Source organism: Pseudorca crassidens, chromosome 7 (genome assembly GCF_039906515.1).
Source record: "Pseudorca crassidens isolate mPseCra1 chromosome 7, mPseCra1.hap1, whole genome shotgun sequence".
Taxonomy (NCBI): Eukaryota; Metazoa; Chordata; class Mammalia; order Artiodactyla; family Delphinidae; genus Pseudorca; species Pseudorca crassidens.
In genome coordinates, this window is record NC_090302.1 from 19,720,409 (window position 1) to 19,736,578 (window position 16,170).

General features: G+C 56.2%; 1 protein-coding gene across 4 annotated transcripts in view; it reads left to right on the forward strand.

The window, feature by feature from the left end:
* The window catches only part of WHRN (whirlin), an 88,775-nt gene extending 74,794 nt beyond the window's left edge, over window positions 1-13,981 (forward strand). For 2 of the 4 annotated variants that reach the window (XM_067743548.1, XM_067743550.1), the window contains 5 exons: window positions 8,272-8,343; window positions 9,578-10,115; window positions 11,989-12,170; window positions 12,690-12,812; window positions 13,100-13,981. In XM_067743548.1, the coding sequence (XP_067599649.1) occupies window positions 8,272-8,343; window positions 9,578-10,115; window positions 11,989-12,170; window positions 12,690-12,812; window positions 13,100-13,282 (1,098 nt within the window). In that variant the 3' untranslated portion in view covers window positions 13,283-13,981. The remainder of the gene's footprint in view (window positions 1-8,271; window positions 8,344-9,577; window positions 10,116-11,988; window positions 12,171-12,689; window positions 12,813-13,099) is intronic. The other 2 variants (XM_067743549.1, XM_067743551.1) reach the window with 1 other exon arrangement.
* Window positions 13,982-16,170: the final 2,189 nt, after the last annotated feature.

Sequence of the window (16,170 nt, forward strand, 5' to 3'; positions counted from 1 at the left end):
TGAGAGTCCTCTTGTCAGGAGAGTCTGGAAAATATTCCAGGGGAGGCACGGCAAGGAATGGCAGCCCTGTGTTCCCACCGCTTATCTGTGTATTTGAACAAGGGCTGCATCATTCCTCCTGAGAGAGAGCTTAAAATAATATTAATTCATTTGCTGCTAAGTGCCAGGCACTGGTCTGCAACACCACCATGTATTAGTGAGCTTTTGCTGCAGGGATGCTGAGTAACAAACATGCCCCACAATCTGGATGGACAACAACCAAAAACATTTCTTGCTCATGGCCAAAATCCCTTCCCGCGTGGCGCACGCGTGCTTTTCACATCTCCATTAAAATGTCCGCCATGTTGCTTTAACCTCTGCCTGAGTGTCTTCCCCAGGACACAGGGGAAGCTGGTGGGGTCAGACAGGGACCTCATTTTTCTCCTGTCTGTGTCCCCACTGCCAGCCCAGGGCTTGGCACAGAGCAGAGTTCAAGGAAATGTGAAGCAGAAACCGAAATGAAACCTCATTCCCTGGCCACCCAGGATCATCTTCTAACGTTCCAGCCTCCTGGACAGTTACCTCCCACATCGTAGGAAAATGTCCTCTGCTCTGGCGTTCAGACGGGCAGGCGGGCGGGCGGCTGGCTCTCGTGACCCACATGCCGCAGACGGATGCCCCAGCTGGAGCCGGTTCCCGTTTAACCCCAATTCCCTGGATCGCGCTGCACGGTTATCAATCCCAGGCTAAACGTGGCTCATTCTGCAGCCATTTTCCCTCAAACCAGACACAATCGATCAAAGGAAATCAGATGCAGCCTTCCCCCTTCAACAAATTGTGTTTATTTTCCATTTGTCTAATAGAGAGTCAGCCCTGGGAATTTTTGGCTGCCTCCAAACGGTATCATTCCCCTCCCATAAAGATGTCGGCCAGGAGAGCTGCGTGAAAGAAGAAAGGCCTGCCCGACATTTCTTGAATTCCTCATCTGGTGTGAGCAGGCCTGTGGGGGAGGGGCTTAAGTGCACAAGCTCTGGAATCCCACACACCAGGGCTGGCTCTCCCAACTAGTAGCCGTGTCACCTTGGGCGGGCGACTTAAGCTTTGGGTGCCTCAGTTTCTGCATCTGTACAGTGGGCTGGTAAGGCCGCCCGTCTACAGGTTGTTGTGGAGATTGAGAGTAGGGGTGGACTTACAGGTGTGGACTATATAGGAGCCGATTCTGTTGGTACTCTAAAGGCTGGCAAAGGGCACTGCAGAGGAAAAGGGGCTGAAAGGCCAAAGCCAGCCTTGTACCCATGGAGCAGATGCTATTGAGGTCGGGGTGGCAGTGGAACTTGCCCTGGCCTTACCCACAGCCCTCTTCCTCCTGGATTTGAGAGGTTCTGACTCTAGGCCTCTCATGTACCTGGAAAGGGGCTCCCCAGGCTTGCTAAAGGGTGCTGGAGGTGGGGCCCCTGCCTCTAAAGGCCATTGCCGTCTCCCCTGCAGTAAGGTGAGAAGGGGGTGCAGGGCGTGGCTGTCAGCACTTGGCAGCGTCAGCCTCCTCCCCATGGCCTCCTTGCCTTTCCTCTTCATCCGGGGCCAAAGGAGGGCGGAGGCGCTCAGGCCTGTGTCAGACGCCTACAGCTGCAGAGACCCCTGACTGTCAAGGCAGCTCTTTCCAGAAACAGGGAGCAAATGATGAGAGGTACACATCCCACCTGCTGCATGTGCCTCCGGTCCAGCCCGGGTGAGTTTAGGAGTCCTCTTCTGGGCAAGTTCTTCCCTAGCGGGGGAGCAGGAAGGAGCCCATCTATTTACTCAGTCATTCTGCCGCTCCTTGTTTATGTGGCAAGCATTCGCTCAGCACCTCCCGCATGCAGGCTCTGAGCGGGGCACTGGTAGCCAGGAACAAGAGACAACAGCGCCCACCCTCACGAAGCTTAGCAAGGGCAGTGAGGACGGCAGCCTCGAATCAAATCATCTCCATAATTCACACTTTGATAAGTGGGTCAGAGGGTGGTGCGAGAGCATAGAACCATAGTTTCACCGGAGGCATTAGTGACCCTCAGGGTGGCTGCAGCTTCGCCTCAGCCGGTGTCTGAAATAAGGACCATTCCTCCCAGTGCTTTGAGGAGCATTCTCCTCCCTGTGTGGGGACTTGCGAGTGCTGGAAGCTGTTTCCACCAAATAGAACCAAGTCCGTGGAGGTCAGAGCCTGCTGGAACATGGCCAGCCCCTGCTCCCCTCAGAGCCCAGGTTTGCCCGGCTATAACCTAGGAGAGCTGGACTAAACACTGACGTAGGACTGTAGGGTGGGGGGGCTTCACCTTTTCTGTGCCGCGGACCCTTCTGGCAAGCTGGCAAAGTCCTGGGACCCGTTCTCAGGATAACAGTTTTAAATGTTTAAAACTAAAACTCACAGATTACAAAGGAAACAGATGATGAAATGCCTTTTTCAAATATGGAAACAAATGGTAAAACGTGTGCTTCTTTATCATCACGCCCAGTAACAAGGTCTGACAGCAGGTCGGTAACAGCTGTAATTGTCAGGCCGTGATGAGCATAAATGGGACTTTGCAGCCTCCGCCACGTGCTACGAAAGATCCGTGACCGTGTCACAGGCGCTGCTGATTCTGCTGGGCTGTGTTGCCTCCGTTCATAAGGGAAGGAGATGCTACATTTCGGTTAGAGGTTAATGAAAATAAAAGATGCAGGGTTCTCCCCCAGCCAGGTTCACCGGCTTCTGCCTCCTTCCTGGAGCCCTGCTTTCCAGTGCCTGTCCTACGGGCTCTTCTGTCCCTGACCCGGAGATTCTGGGTCACCCTCTCTGTCCACTGAATGACGTCCTCTTCCTAAGACCATTGGGAGGGAGATGCATGGAGGCAGAAGGAAGCACGGGCTGTGCTGGGACAAGGCAGTCACACCTGCCTCTCGGGAGGGCTCTGTGCACCATCTTCCCGGGGGCTTTTCTGCTTCTGTGGTTTGGTGGCCAAACGTGGTAGCAGGAGTGGACAAGCTGCTAAAAGGCCCAGTGCCAGTTCCCATGGCCTCAGCCTCGCCAGCGAGTGCAGGTTCCAGCCCTCTGTGTTGAGGATTGTTTCTCTCGCTGTCCTATCCTTTGTCCTCCCCTCCAGCTTCCAGACTTCCACCCGAGCCCCGGCTCGGAGAGGCTGGGACAGCATGATCTGTCTCCACCAGCACGGCCATCACCCTGGGGTCTAGCCACTTGATCCTTTTGGACCCCCAGACCTGTCCCCTTCACTCTGGGCAGCCCCCTGCCCCCCAGGAACACCAGGACTTTCTGGCTCTACCGGCTGCGACAAGCTCCTCTTCCCCAGGTCTGGAGAGGGTACCGCCTCTTGCTGTTCTCTCAAGTTCCCTTCCTCTCTCTCCCCTTGCTCTCCTCTTCTTGGTCTTTTCTCCCCAGGCTTCTCCCTTCTCTTTTTCCCTCTTATTCTCACTCCTCCCTCTCTAGTTTCTGTCTCTCCCGCTGTCCTCTTCCTCTCAGCAGCCTCCACTGCCGACCTTCCAGAAGCCTTTATGACTCTGTGCCTCAGTTTGCCCATTGACAGAAAGGGGAGGGCACTCCCAGCCTCAGGCCACTGGTGCATTCTGGGGTGGAGGTGGGGGGAGCCTGTAGTCCAGACATCAGAGTAAAGAAGCAAGAAGAATGAAGAGCTGAAAATAGCACCTTTATGTAAGAGCCCTCCCATTGTAATGAGAGGGTGGGGGCAGAGGAACCCCGGAACTGGGCTGTAGAGAGGGGAGGGGAGAGAAGGGAGAGAAAGAGGGGAGGGAGGGCCTCATTTTGCTGAGGTGGCACCCGGGCCACGCACGGGCCTCCCTTTCCAGGATCACGAGTCCATGTGGCAGAGGCAAGCACAGGTGATTGCCCCTTATGATTTCATTTCATTTTCTCCCCACAGTTCCCTCAAACCAGACCCTGGGGTATCTGAGCCCTGACTGGGCAAACTCAGATGAAAAGGAGTTCTCTTTGAAAGGAAGGGGATTTTCTGAACCGCCACAGATTTGAGGAGGAAGGAGACGGGGGAGCAAGGGCAGCAGGTCTTGAGGGCATCCTGGCTCTCATGGGAAGTAGTCTGAATAACAGACTCAGACCTTGAATAGGGTTCAGCTTCCTGCTCCGTCCTTGCTGTGTGACCTTGGGCAGGTGGCTTCCCCTCTCTGAGCCTCAGTCACCTCAGCTGTAGAATTGATGAAGGGTCCCACCCGGCAGGATTAATTGAGCCACCAGGTTTACACCCTTAGCTAGTCTCTGGCCTCAGTGGGTGCGGGAGGAGGGCAGCCCAAGCAGCTGGGGCTGAGGGGAGTGGGGAGGAGGCCAGGACGCACGGGCTCCTTCGTGAGCTCCGACCTTGATCCTCCTCTCGAAGGCTGTTCCAGAAGCGTTTCTGCTGACGCATCCCCCGGGTTCTTAGCCTGCTGTCTGCAGCTATTTCAGATGCACAAGGAACATGGCTCGGGGACTCGGGGCTCCTGAGCGTCTGGATTCAGCAGATGGAGTCTGGCAGGGCTGGGCTCCAGCCCGTCTGCCGTTTGCTCCACTTCAGGCCTTCCTCCCAGGGCCGGATGTCTGTCCCTGATCCACCCTCACCCTCCCACCTCTCCATCCCTCCTTCCATCTTGGCTCCAGGATGCTGCTAACAGCAGGGAATGACTGAGGCCAGGGGCCAGCGATGGCTGCTTTCTCTCGTTTCAGAGAGGGTCCTCCTGGGGCCCTTTGACGGGCTTTGGGGTCACCCTGACATGGGTTAGAAAACTGATCTGCTGTAGAATGGCCCTGTGGCCTTGGACAAGTCACTGCCTTCTCTGAGCTTAAGTGTAAAAGACGTGAGCGGGGACAGTCGGAGTGCCTGCCTTGCAGGGTCGTTGGGAGAATCAATGAGATCACGTAAGGAAAACATCCAGCAGGGGTCTGGCCTGCAGTAGGCCCTCCACAGTTTGGAGTTCTCCGATGTCCTTCTCTCTGAGAGAAAGTGACGCCCTCCCTGTAGCGCTCGGCAAAACATGCCTGAGTTGCCAGGATCGGGACCCTTCCTTGCCCCCTCCCGTGGGCCCTATTACAACACCAGCCCCATCAGTGATCCCGAACGAGAGTTTGTGGGCAGCTCCTTCATGCCTGGCCCTCTGCTGGGTGTTGGGGACACAGTGGCCTGCTCACCTTCTACCCCCATGAGCTTTCCTCATAAGTCAAGGCTGCCTGATCAATGCTTGTTGATCAACTAAATGACTATTCAAAGCTCCTGATGTGCCAGAACAGGACAGAATCCCATGGCTTCTGTCCAACCGTGGGCTGCCGTGTAAGCCCCCAGGGAGCCTACAAGGTGAATTTGGGGGCAGGTGGCAGTGGCTACATTTGAGGTGATGGGAGCCCCTCTTGTCTTCGGTGTAGGCACCTTCCAGGTCCATGACCCCCTTGGGGCCTCCTGCTGAGGCCAAGGCAGTAACTGCCGAGTCTTGGGAAGTCACTGCACGTAACCTGCCTCGCCATTCACCTTCATCCTAGGTGGTCTGTGTCGCCCAGCTGGACCGTTTCCTGGGAGCACTGGACTCATTACGCTTTTGGAGGAGGGGGGCGGTATGTGAAAGGATTACTGTTTCTTTCCATCGGAGTGCTGACGTGGGCCAGGGCACGTCGTGTAGCCATTTGGTTCCCAGGGCAGATTTGCAAGATTCCAGGCTTCTGATAAGCTCCCCTCTCATACTGCGCCAGGCTCTGTTCTGAGCATCTCTCAGGTGTTAATGCGTCAACTCCATGAGGGAGGAACTGCCGTTTACCCATGTTAAAGATGAGGAAACTGAGGCACAGAGCAGTTCAGTGGTTTGCCCAGCGTCACTCACCTGTGAGTAGCAGAGCTGGGTGCGACCTCCGAAAAGCCAGAACCACTAATCAGTGTGTGAAAGGGCAGCCTCCCCTCCTCAAGGATCCCCCCATCCTTGCATCACCAAAGCTGTCGGGGCGTCTTCCCGTGAGGTGGTGCGCGGGAGACAGTGCTGGAGAGAGCGGGAGAGGTCAGGAAGCTGAGGTTTGCACGTAAGCCTCAGCTTTGTTGATAAAACAAGGCAGTTGTCCTGGCCTGACGTTGCCCCGGAGGCTTCACAGGACCAGATGAGGAGCCCTGGGTGAGAAAGGCTCAGGGCCGGGTGGGCGGGGCATCTTGTAGGTTGGTGGATTCCCATGGCTGACCACGTGCCCTGTGCCCACCCAGAATGTTCAAGGCTTCAGGAGGCTCATTTGAGATGGGGGTCAGTGTGGAGTGACTTGGTAGCCTCTGCCCTAGGGGTATGGGGTCAGGGGGCTCCTCCCACCCACCTGCTGCCTTCACCCTCATTCAAGCCACCGTTACTGCTCTCCGTGACCTACCGTAGCCACCTTGCTCAATTCTTTGCCTGCTCGGGCCTCCTCCCTGTGACAGCCAGGGTCACTGATTAATTCATTCACCCACTGATTGATTCGTGGATTAATTAATTTGCTTAGTAAATATTTACCAAGCAGCCACTATCCTGAACACTGAGGATAGAGTAGGGACTAGGTAGTCACATGTCCTGCCTTTGAGGAGTTATCCTAGGGGGGAGACAAACATAAGCAAATCAATAGTATCCGATCAGGTGGTGATAAATCTTACACAGAAAAACGAAGCAGGGTCAAGGGTTAGACAGAGGTGGTATGGGGGGGTTGGAGAGGGGCGCTGTTTGAAAACAGGGCTGGTCAGGGAAGGCCTCACTAAGGTCAGAACTAAATAAAGTGAGAAGGTGAGCCAGGAGTGTAGTGCAGGCAGAGCAGTGAGTGCAAAGGCCCTGAGGCAGGAACCATCCCATCCTGTTGGAAGAGTAGCAAGAAAGGGCACAGTGAAGGCAGAGTTTGGAATTTCCTCTGCGTAAAATGGAAAGACCCTGGAGGGATTATGTGCTGGGGAGAGACACTGTCTGATTTACCTTTCAAGATTACATCCTGGCTGCTGGCTGAAGAATAGTGATCAGTGCAAAGGAGGAAAATAAAGCAGGGCAGGGGTGGGGGTTGTGATTTTAGTGGGGGTTGTCAGCGTGGACCTTTTTGAGGAGGTGATATTTGAGTAAGGTCTTGAAGGAGGTGAGCAAACAGATCACGCCTTGTGGGTAGTCCTGGGGAAGCATGTTCCAGACAGAAGGAACAGCCAGTGTAAAATGTAAAGGCCCTGACATGCCTGCATGGCTCTAGCGTGGCTGGAGAGGAAGTGAGCAAAGGGGATCTTCTTAGGAGGCAAACCTGACCACATCTCCATGGTGACCCACTGCCCTCAGGCTTAGGTCTAAGCAGCTCTTAACTCATGTGGAGCCACCCGAAGATTCTCGACCATCCTCCATCCTTCCTGCTTCATGCACACCCCTCCCTCTGAAACACCCATCATTCCTTCCTTTGCCCAGCTGTAAGCCGTGCTCGCTCCTTCAGGAAGCCTTCCCGGATGACCCCTCCTCACCCTGTGCAGTCTCCTCCTTGCTTATTTGCGTCCACTCCACTCTCCCTAAGCTATTGAAGGCAGGGGCGGTGTCTCACGTCCTCTGTGTCCCCAGGCCCTCGGTCTGGAGCACTGAGACTGCTCAGTATCAGTCGCTGAACTTGAGAGTTGAGCCGGGTGATGGTCGTGGAGGCTCCTTGCCATCCTGGGCCCGGTGAGGTGGAGAGAAGTGGCTCTGCTGAGGCCTCAGGAGCCCAGCTTAGAGAGGAGCACTGCTGGGCGTCCCGGGGTAGCTGGAGATGGAAGCTCAGTGTCACCTGAGGGAGCGTTAGGCTTCCGGTGAGGCAGGAAAGGAAGAAATGAGCATCTTTGCAAAATAAGCTCCATTGAAACCGTAACCCTCTCCCCCTTCCCCCACAGCACAAAACCATTAAAAGAGAGACTTTCCCCATCCGCCTCTCATCTGCATCTTGCCACTTTCACACCTCCCTGGGATCCTGACGGGAGCAGTGGAGAGAGAACCCTTGGGTTTTGGAGGCGTTGAGAGTGTTGAGCACAGGCTGAGCTACAGGAAATCCCAGTCGAGGCCAGAGCCACGCCACAGCATCCGCAGGTAGTTCAGGAGAGGCTTGGAAAGTCTCCAAGAAACAGACATCCTTGAAATTGATTTTCAAATGAAATCGACATTAATTTTAATGTGTAAAGTAAATTCCCACGGAGTGGGGCAGGTCAGGAGGAACTTAAACCACAGCACAAAGGTGTCTCAGGGCACGTAGGTTTGGTGTCCTAGAGAGCAAAGTGGTTTTTCCCTCTCAGTTTGTATTTGCTCACATGGCTTTCTTCTCTGTTCTAGAACACTCTGGACCTGGAGGAGACTGGGGAGGCCGTCCAGGGCAATATGAACACCCTCTCAGACGTTTCCCTGGTAAGACCCTCTCTGGCCCTTTCATTGTGTTTTGCCCTCCCGGGTCTGCCTGAGACCCTGGGGGCTGGCTCCCTGGTGAGAGCCACAGGGAGGAGACAGAGGCCCTCAGCTGTGAGCTCTCAGCTAGTTCCGGGGGTTTTAGGCAGGGCTGTCGGGCTGTTTGACTATTTGCCGAGTTGGTGTGAACTTTTGATGTGTTATCTGAACGTTGTCATAGCAAGTACTGAAGCATGAAGTGTGTGGCGAGAGCTCCTCAAGGAGGCCCTGTGATTGCACTGGAAAAGGGAATTAAACGTGACCTCATGCCCACACGCGCGCATCAGCAGTCTGGGTAGCGTTGCCTTGTGATCTGACCCACATAACTCTTGAATGTCCTGGGCTTTGGAGCCAGACTGCCTGGGCTCAAATGCCACCCTCTGCCACTGACTGTGTGACTTTGGGCAAGTTTCTTAACTTCTCTGTGCCTCGGTTTTCCCATCTGTAAAAATGGGGGTAATAATAGTGTACTACCCCATAAGTTTGTGGCAAGGAGTAAATTAATTAAACTAAGTAAAGAATTTGGAACAGTGCCCACAAGGCCATCAGAGCTGTGCCAATTTTGGATGCTGGCATAGGGAGGGGGGCATAGTGATGACAGGATCTGCCACTCACCAAGCACCTGCCGGGTCACAGGCCCCTTGCTAATGCATTACACACTCTGCTCCTCACCCCCGCCACGACTCTGCTGGGTAGGTGCAGTTTTCCCCATTGTCCAGAGGTGCACTCAGAGAGGTGCTGTGTCTTGCCCAGGGCCACACAGCACCCCAGCCCATGTCTGTCCACCTTCTACCCACTCTCTCCCATCAGTCCTGTCACACCTCCTGTCTCCAGAAGCTATGATAATCCCTTAAAAAGAAAAGCCAAAGAAAGGCCTTTTTTGTTTTCCATCTCTGCATCCTGCGTCTAATTAAGTCCCGTGCCCTGTGACAAGCCCTGGCTAATGCCAAGAACTTCAGTTCCCAAAGGTAATGATGCCATCCCCAGAGACTCCCGCCAAGATCCCGATGCTTATCAGCTGCTGAGATGCAGGGAGAAGTTTTCCACTCGGGTGTTGCATTATTCAGAGCAGCGTGGCCAAGAGCTGATAGAGCAGGGACGGAATTGCAGCCAGGGCCTGGTGCACTGGGGCGCTCAGGTCTCCCCGCTAACAGGCACGATGGGCTCTGACTCCTACTCCTGTTGGGTCTTTTGGCAGGATGATGTCAAGTCCACCTCCAAGGGACTGCCTAGCTACAAGCCACCGCCTCCCCCATCACCTTTGCCCCAAGGCAACGACCACCTGATCACCCAGACGAGGAAGCCGGGCAGAGAGGACCTCCAGCCGCCTTCCTCCGTGTCTTCCCACGCGGGCATCGTCTTCTCTGCTCTGCGGAACCGCAGCCCGCCGGCGGGCACCTCCCCCACCCCAGAGGCCTCCTCAACACAGGACTCGCCCTCCTCCCCCATCTACGCCTCCATCTCCCCGGCCAACCCCGGCTCCAAGAGGCCGCTGGACGCCCATCTGGCCCTGGTCAACCAGCACCCCATTGGCCCCTTCCCGCGGGTCCAGTCACCCCCGCACCTGAAAAGCCCCCCTGCAGAGGCCACGCTGGCGGGGGGCAGCCTTCCACCACCCTCCCCCTCCGGCCACCCAGACCAGACGGGCACGAACCAGCACTTTGTCATGGTGGAGGTGCACCGCCCAGACAGCGAGCCCGACGTGAATGAAGTGAGGGCGCTGCCCCAGACACGCAGTGAGTACCGCAGACCCTGGCGGGCTGGGCTCAGGGTGCTGCTGTGTCATCTTAGGGGCTCCCTGTCCCCCCTACGTTGACCTGCCCATCAGCACAGCCAAGGTGGGGCCAGATGCTCGCCCAGTGAGGGGCCTTCGAGCCCAGGCCTGCCCCCTCAGGGTCAGGGGGGCCAGGGAACAGGGTCCCGAGCCCAAGCCCACACTGAGGGGCTTCGGAGGCAGAGGCGGGAATGTGAGTCCCCGCTCTGCCGTTACTGGCTGTGTGACTGTGGACCGGCTGCCATGCTTTCCCATGGGGACTGGAGATAACGGTGACAGTCCTGCCAGGTGGCTGTGAGGGTCGGGCTCCTCCTCCAGGGGCCCCAGACCTGGTCATCCTGCACTCACCTACAAGTCTCCCCAAGAAGACTGAGCCTGTGCAGGGCAGGGGTGGCTTCTGTGATCTCTGTCCCCCAGTGCCAGGCACAGAGCAGGTGCTGGGGGACAGGTGGGCATTGAAATTGCAGTCTCTGGACCCCTGGAGGTCTCCTGACGTGGGGCTGCAGGGTCAGAGTGCGGGCTCGACCTTCCAGACACCTGGGAGGCCAGCCCGAGGCCGCATGCCCTGAGCTTCCAGAGGTTGTCCAGCTGGGGAGGTGGCAGGAATGGCAGAGCTGGCTTTCCACTCGGTAGGGCTGAGCCCTCCGCAGGCCCTGGACCCCCTCCCTCCTAGTGAGTTGGGTACGTTTTGTTGGATTCTGCTGCCATCTTGTGGCGAAGGTGATGCGCGGGGCAGCCTTGGCCAGGGAAGGTGGCCAGCCAGGTCAGGGGACGTTTACTGAGCACCTGCTGTATGCAAGCAGCGGGCAGACTAGGATGCAGAATGCGGGGTCCCTGCATTCAGTAGCTCACTGACGGAAGGCAGCTAAGGGAAGAGCAGGCAGGATGCGGTGAGAGAAACCTGAGCTATCATAGATGGATCACTCTAGACCTGGCACTGAGCCGGACACACATGATAATAAAGCTAACAGGTGTACAGCACTCTGTGTGTGCCAGAAACACTGTTCTAGGGACCCTGCCGATATTAGTAACTCATCTAATCCTCCCAACAGCTCTGTGAGGCTGGACTGTTATTATCCCCATTTTACAGATGAAGAAACTGAGACACAATGTAATTGTGGAGCCAGGCAATCTAGCTGCTTCACCCAACACATCGTGTCTGTTAGTCTTTATGATAACCCCATGGGATAGGCATCGCTGCTCCTGGGTTAGAACAAGAACATGGAGGCTCAGAGAGGCTGTGTAAGTCGCCCAGGATTGCACAGCTGGTCAGAGAGGATTCAAACCCCACCTGCCAGACTCCAGAGTGTCTCAATCTCAGGGGCCAAGCCGTTACACACATAGTGAAGCGGCTTCAGTTTGATTGTTAAACCAGAGGGCGTGTGCCCATCACTCAGCCCAGGCCAGGTGGGGTCAGCAGGGGCACAGACCAAGCATGGCAGACCTTCGTTTTTTTTTCCCGAGAAGCCTGGAATTTAATTTTTGTGTGAAATCTCCTAATTCGAATGTGTTGGCCCTTCATTAAAAATTGACAACACTGTGAGAGTTAAAAGAAATAAAACAAAATAAAGCAAAACAAAGCCCGTATCTGTGGGCTGGGTTTGCCTCCTAAGCTCTGTTTTAATCATTATGCCAGGGGCAGTCAAAGCGGACATCCTGGAAGTGGTGGCTTTGGGGCCAGGCCCAGTTGGAAGGGCAGGTCTCAGTAGGTGGGAGGGTGGCAGGGAGTCTCTCCCCAGAGAATCCCCAGCCTTCCAGCCTGCCGCTCAGCTCCTCCAGGAAGCCCTCACCAGCCCAGCTGTAAACCACGCCTCTCCTCCTGTCCCCACTCCCAGCAGCCTCCACACTCTCCCAGCTCTCGGACAGCGGGCAGACCCTGAGCGAGGACAGTGGCGTGGACGCCGGCGAGGCAGAAGCCAGCGCCCCGGGCCGAGGCAGACAGGTGGTGTCCACCAAGAGTAGGAGTAGCAAGGAGACGCCTCGGAACGAGAGGACCGCCGAGGGGGCCGCCAAACCGGTGAGCGAGGAGCCGGGGGTGCAGAGGGGGAGGGGGAGGCCGGCCCCAGGTGAAGAACAGGACGTCCTGAGCAGGGTTCAACTTGACTAGTAACCACAGGGGAGGTAGTGAGCCCCCCGTCACTGGAGGGGGGGTGTGGGTGTCTGGAAAGACGGCTGTATTCAGAGTCTGAAGGCCCTCCCTTGGCCACTGACACAGACAAGCCAAGTGCTCAAGGTGGGTCTCAAGGACCTTCAAGCTCAGTTCTGACACGATGTGGTGGTGAGGCAGTCAGGCTGCGTTCAGGTCCTGGGGTCACCCCCAGGCAGCCTTGGGCCAGCCCCTTAAGCTCCCGAGCCTCAGAATTAGAGAGCTGAGAACCCCAAGTGCTGTGCTTAGTGCTAGCACACTGCAGGCTCCCGACACAGGGCTGGAGTCTGCACCCTGCTGACCCAGAGGCCTGTCATGGCTGGTGCAGCCCCCAGGCCAGGCCTGTCCACCCAGGAGGCCTGTCACTGGTTTCTTTTCTCACACCTTCAGCCCGGACTCCTGGAGCCCACCTCCACCCTGGTCCGCGTGAAGAAAAGTGCAGCCACCCTGGGCATCGCCATCGAGGGCGGCGCCAACACCCGCCAGCCCCTGCCTAGGATCGTCACGATTCAGGTACGTCTCCACGGACCTGCCCGACAGCGTCTCCCTACCCCTGAAGGTCCCCGTCTCAGCATCCCAGGGGTTTGCCATGCCCAGAGATGCCCCAGCACCCAAGGGCAGACCCAGGCTCATACCGCCTTTGCTCTCGCTGAGCCACAGTTTTCCTAATCAGGGCAGCGGACACCAGATTGTGGCTACCTGGTTGGCGGTGGCAGGCCTACCCTGGTGGGTGGTCAAGGCCAGGCTGGCCTAGCCCTCAGGCACCCCATGTGCTCATGCCCTGTGTCTCACTCCTGCAGCGAGGCGGCTCAGCCCACAACTGCGGGCAGCTCAAGGTGGGCCACGTGATCCTGGAAGTGAACGGGGTGACGCTTCGGGGCAAGGAGCACCGCGAGGCCGCGCGCATCATCGCAGAGGCCTTCAAGAGCAAGGAGCGTGACTACATCGACTTCCTGGTCACCGAGTTCAATGTGATGCTCTAGGGGCCAAGGCCCGAGGGCCTCCCACCACTGCCCAGCCCCTGGCCCTGGTCCTTCCTCCCTCCTGGCACTACTGAGCTCCTTCAGGGGCCGGGGCTGCATGGCCAGGGTAGCAGGAAGACATCCCTCCACTCCTTCCTGGCCCACTGGACCAGAACCGGGAAAAAACAGCTGGGCAAGGCAAACAGAAGGTCAGGTCGGGGTCTGGTGCAATGCCCAGTACACAGTAAGCACTCAGTATAAGCATGAGACCTCAGGAAGGGAAGAAACTAAGGGGAAGGGCAGAGCGCCTGTGTCTTCACCTGAGGCCTCCCAGGGCCTGGAACTCTGGGTTGCGTGGAGGCCCTGCTGCTCCCCGGCCAGCTAGGACCTGGCCCATCCCCAGATGCCCGAGCTTTTGTCTGGAGTGAAGTGACGTGAGAATTCGTAGACACAGCCCCCAGCCAGGGCAGCATCTTGCAGGACCTTCAGTGCCACAAATAAGTATCGAGCACCCCCCATTCACACCCCGTTCCTCCTAGCTCCTCATTCCCCATAGTATTTATTATTTATTTCCACCCCACACCCCTGGGTACCCCGGGACCCCAGCTTCCCGCCACACCCCTGGCCTATCCCAGAGGCCTTGCAGGTGACCAGCGTCGTCAGTGTATTTATATACAGAGCTTATGACTTTAATTTTTCAATAAAGAGATCTGAACAAGATTAGGACCCAGCGTGCTATGTGCCCTGCCTGTGTGGCTGGCGTTTTGAGTGCTTGACGTGGAGGGGGGATGGTAGGACAGATGGAGTCACCCAGAATATCACATTTTCCCCGCCCCCCCCCGGCTCAATCTGGGTCACACAGCGGGTACGCAGGGGCGCTGGAGCCACAGCCACAGCCTTGGAACACCGTCCTTGAAGGTGATTTACAGGTATTTTTAGCTCAAAACGCACAGGTATATGTAGTTGTTCAACTGTAACGCTGTACCCCTGAAACTTCCATAGTAATATCTTAAGCGCACATTTATGTTATGAGGCAGAATGCACCATGTGCATGAATGTTTTAAAACACGGAGAGGTGGCCTATCTCAGGGCGGGTCCCAGAAACTGACTGAGATGGTGATGTGTGTGCAGGTGATTCATTAAGGAAGTGTGGTGGAGAGTCCAGTATAGCAATGGGGGACTCAGAAGGGAAGGAAAGGAAGCCAAGCAGGATGTGATTACAGGCAAAGTCCTGGGAGGACAGTGGCAGCCTGATCCCATGGGGGACACTGGAGTGTAAGCTTGGCCTAGAGTTGTCCCCACTCAGGGCAAGGGGACAGGGCTTTCAAGTTGTCAGTCTTTGGACAAGGTCTGGGGGGAGAGGGGGGAGGCGGTGAATTCCCAATCACTTCCCACCCTCTATCTGTGCAGACCACGCTGGTCCAGGAGCCAAGGGCAGTGGGTGTAAGAAGCAAAAACCCATGGAGGGAGCGGGGAGGGGAGGGGGCCAAAAAATGGTCTGCTACACTGCCCCGCTGCCAGCCCCAGTGCCCATTTCCTTCACCCCAGTCTTACTGTGGCGCAAGAACACTTTGAGAAGCCCTGCTTTGTCCAGCCCTGTGTCCAGGGGTCTGCCAGAAGTGGGCTGGGGGCAGTCGATTCCCCAGACTTGTACCACATCTGGCTCTTAGCTGCTCCTGTCCCCTCCCCAGCTTAAGGAGACCACCTGAGGCCAGAGCCCTGGATTCCGCTGGACCTCTGAAGCAGCCAGTCTCCCCCAAAGCCCCAGCCCCTCCCGTGGGACTCTGTATGCTCCTCTCCAGCGCTAGTACCCCTGCAGGGAATAACCCTCATCCGGCTGCAAGAGGGCTTTGTCAGGCCCCAGATCTCCTGGCATCAGACTCCAACTCCTGTGCGGTCACGGGCAGGTGATTTCACCTTTCTAAACCCTAGTTCCCAATGTAGAAAATGGGTGTGGTTGGCTGAGTAATGGCTCCCAAAGATATCCAGATTCCTGTTGCGTGTGAGTGTTACCTAGATGGCAAAGGGAGATGTGATCAAGGCATTTAGACGGGGAGGTTATCCTGGATTATCTGGGTGGGCCCGATGTAATCACAAGGGTCCTTATCAGAGGAAGGCAGAGGGAGATTTGGCACAGCAGAGGAAAAGGTGTTGTGATGATGGAAGCAGAGGTTGGAGGGATGCAGTTCAAAGATGGAGGAAGGGACCATGAGCCCAGGCATACAGGTGGCCATTTATAAAGAAGCTGAAAAAGGCAAGGACATGGATTCTCCCCGAGCCTGCGGATGGAACCTGCCCTGCCAACACCTCGACTTGAGCAAGGTGAAACTGATTTGGGGCTTCAGCCCTCTCTTTGTAAGAACAAATTAGTGTTGTTTTAAACCATGAACTGGTGGCAATCTGTTACAGAAGCCACAGGAAATAAATACAATGGGGATACTGCTACTTGCTTCTGGTGGAGGCTGGGATGCTGCGTGTGGGCCCAGACTCCAGGCTTGGAGTCAGCCCCAGGGAGACGATTGCAGTTGGGATGCTGGTGAACAAAGGAGCCATCTGACCTCATAAACACCACAGCTTTTCCAGGCCCAAGTCCTTGTGCATCTGTTCTGAATCAAGAGGTTTTCGTCTATTACTGACTTGCTGTGTGAATTTCAGGCCAGTTACTGGCCTGCCCTATGAACTCGTGACTTCCGGTGTCTTATACCAGCCATCTCCCCACTCCATCCAACCCCAGGGGTCGGGGAGCTCCCGGCAGCTGCTGCCCACCCTTCCAAGTTTGTCCTCTGAAAAAAGGACAAGAATGAGTTTCTGCAACTGTTGGTTCTGAAATTCCTGGGTCTGACTCCGGGGCTGTAGGCCATTGGGTATGAGGGTTCCCCTCCCAGTAGAACTTTAAGCTTAAAAAAATT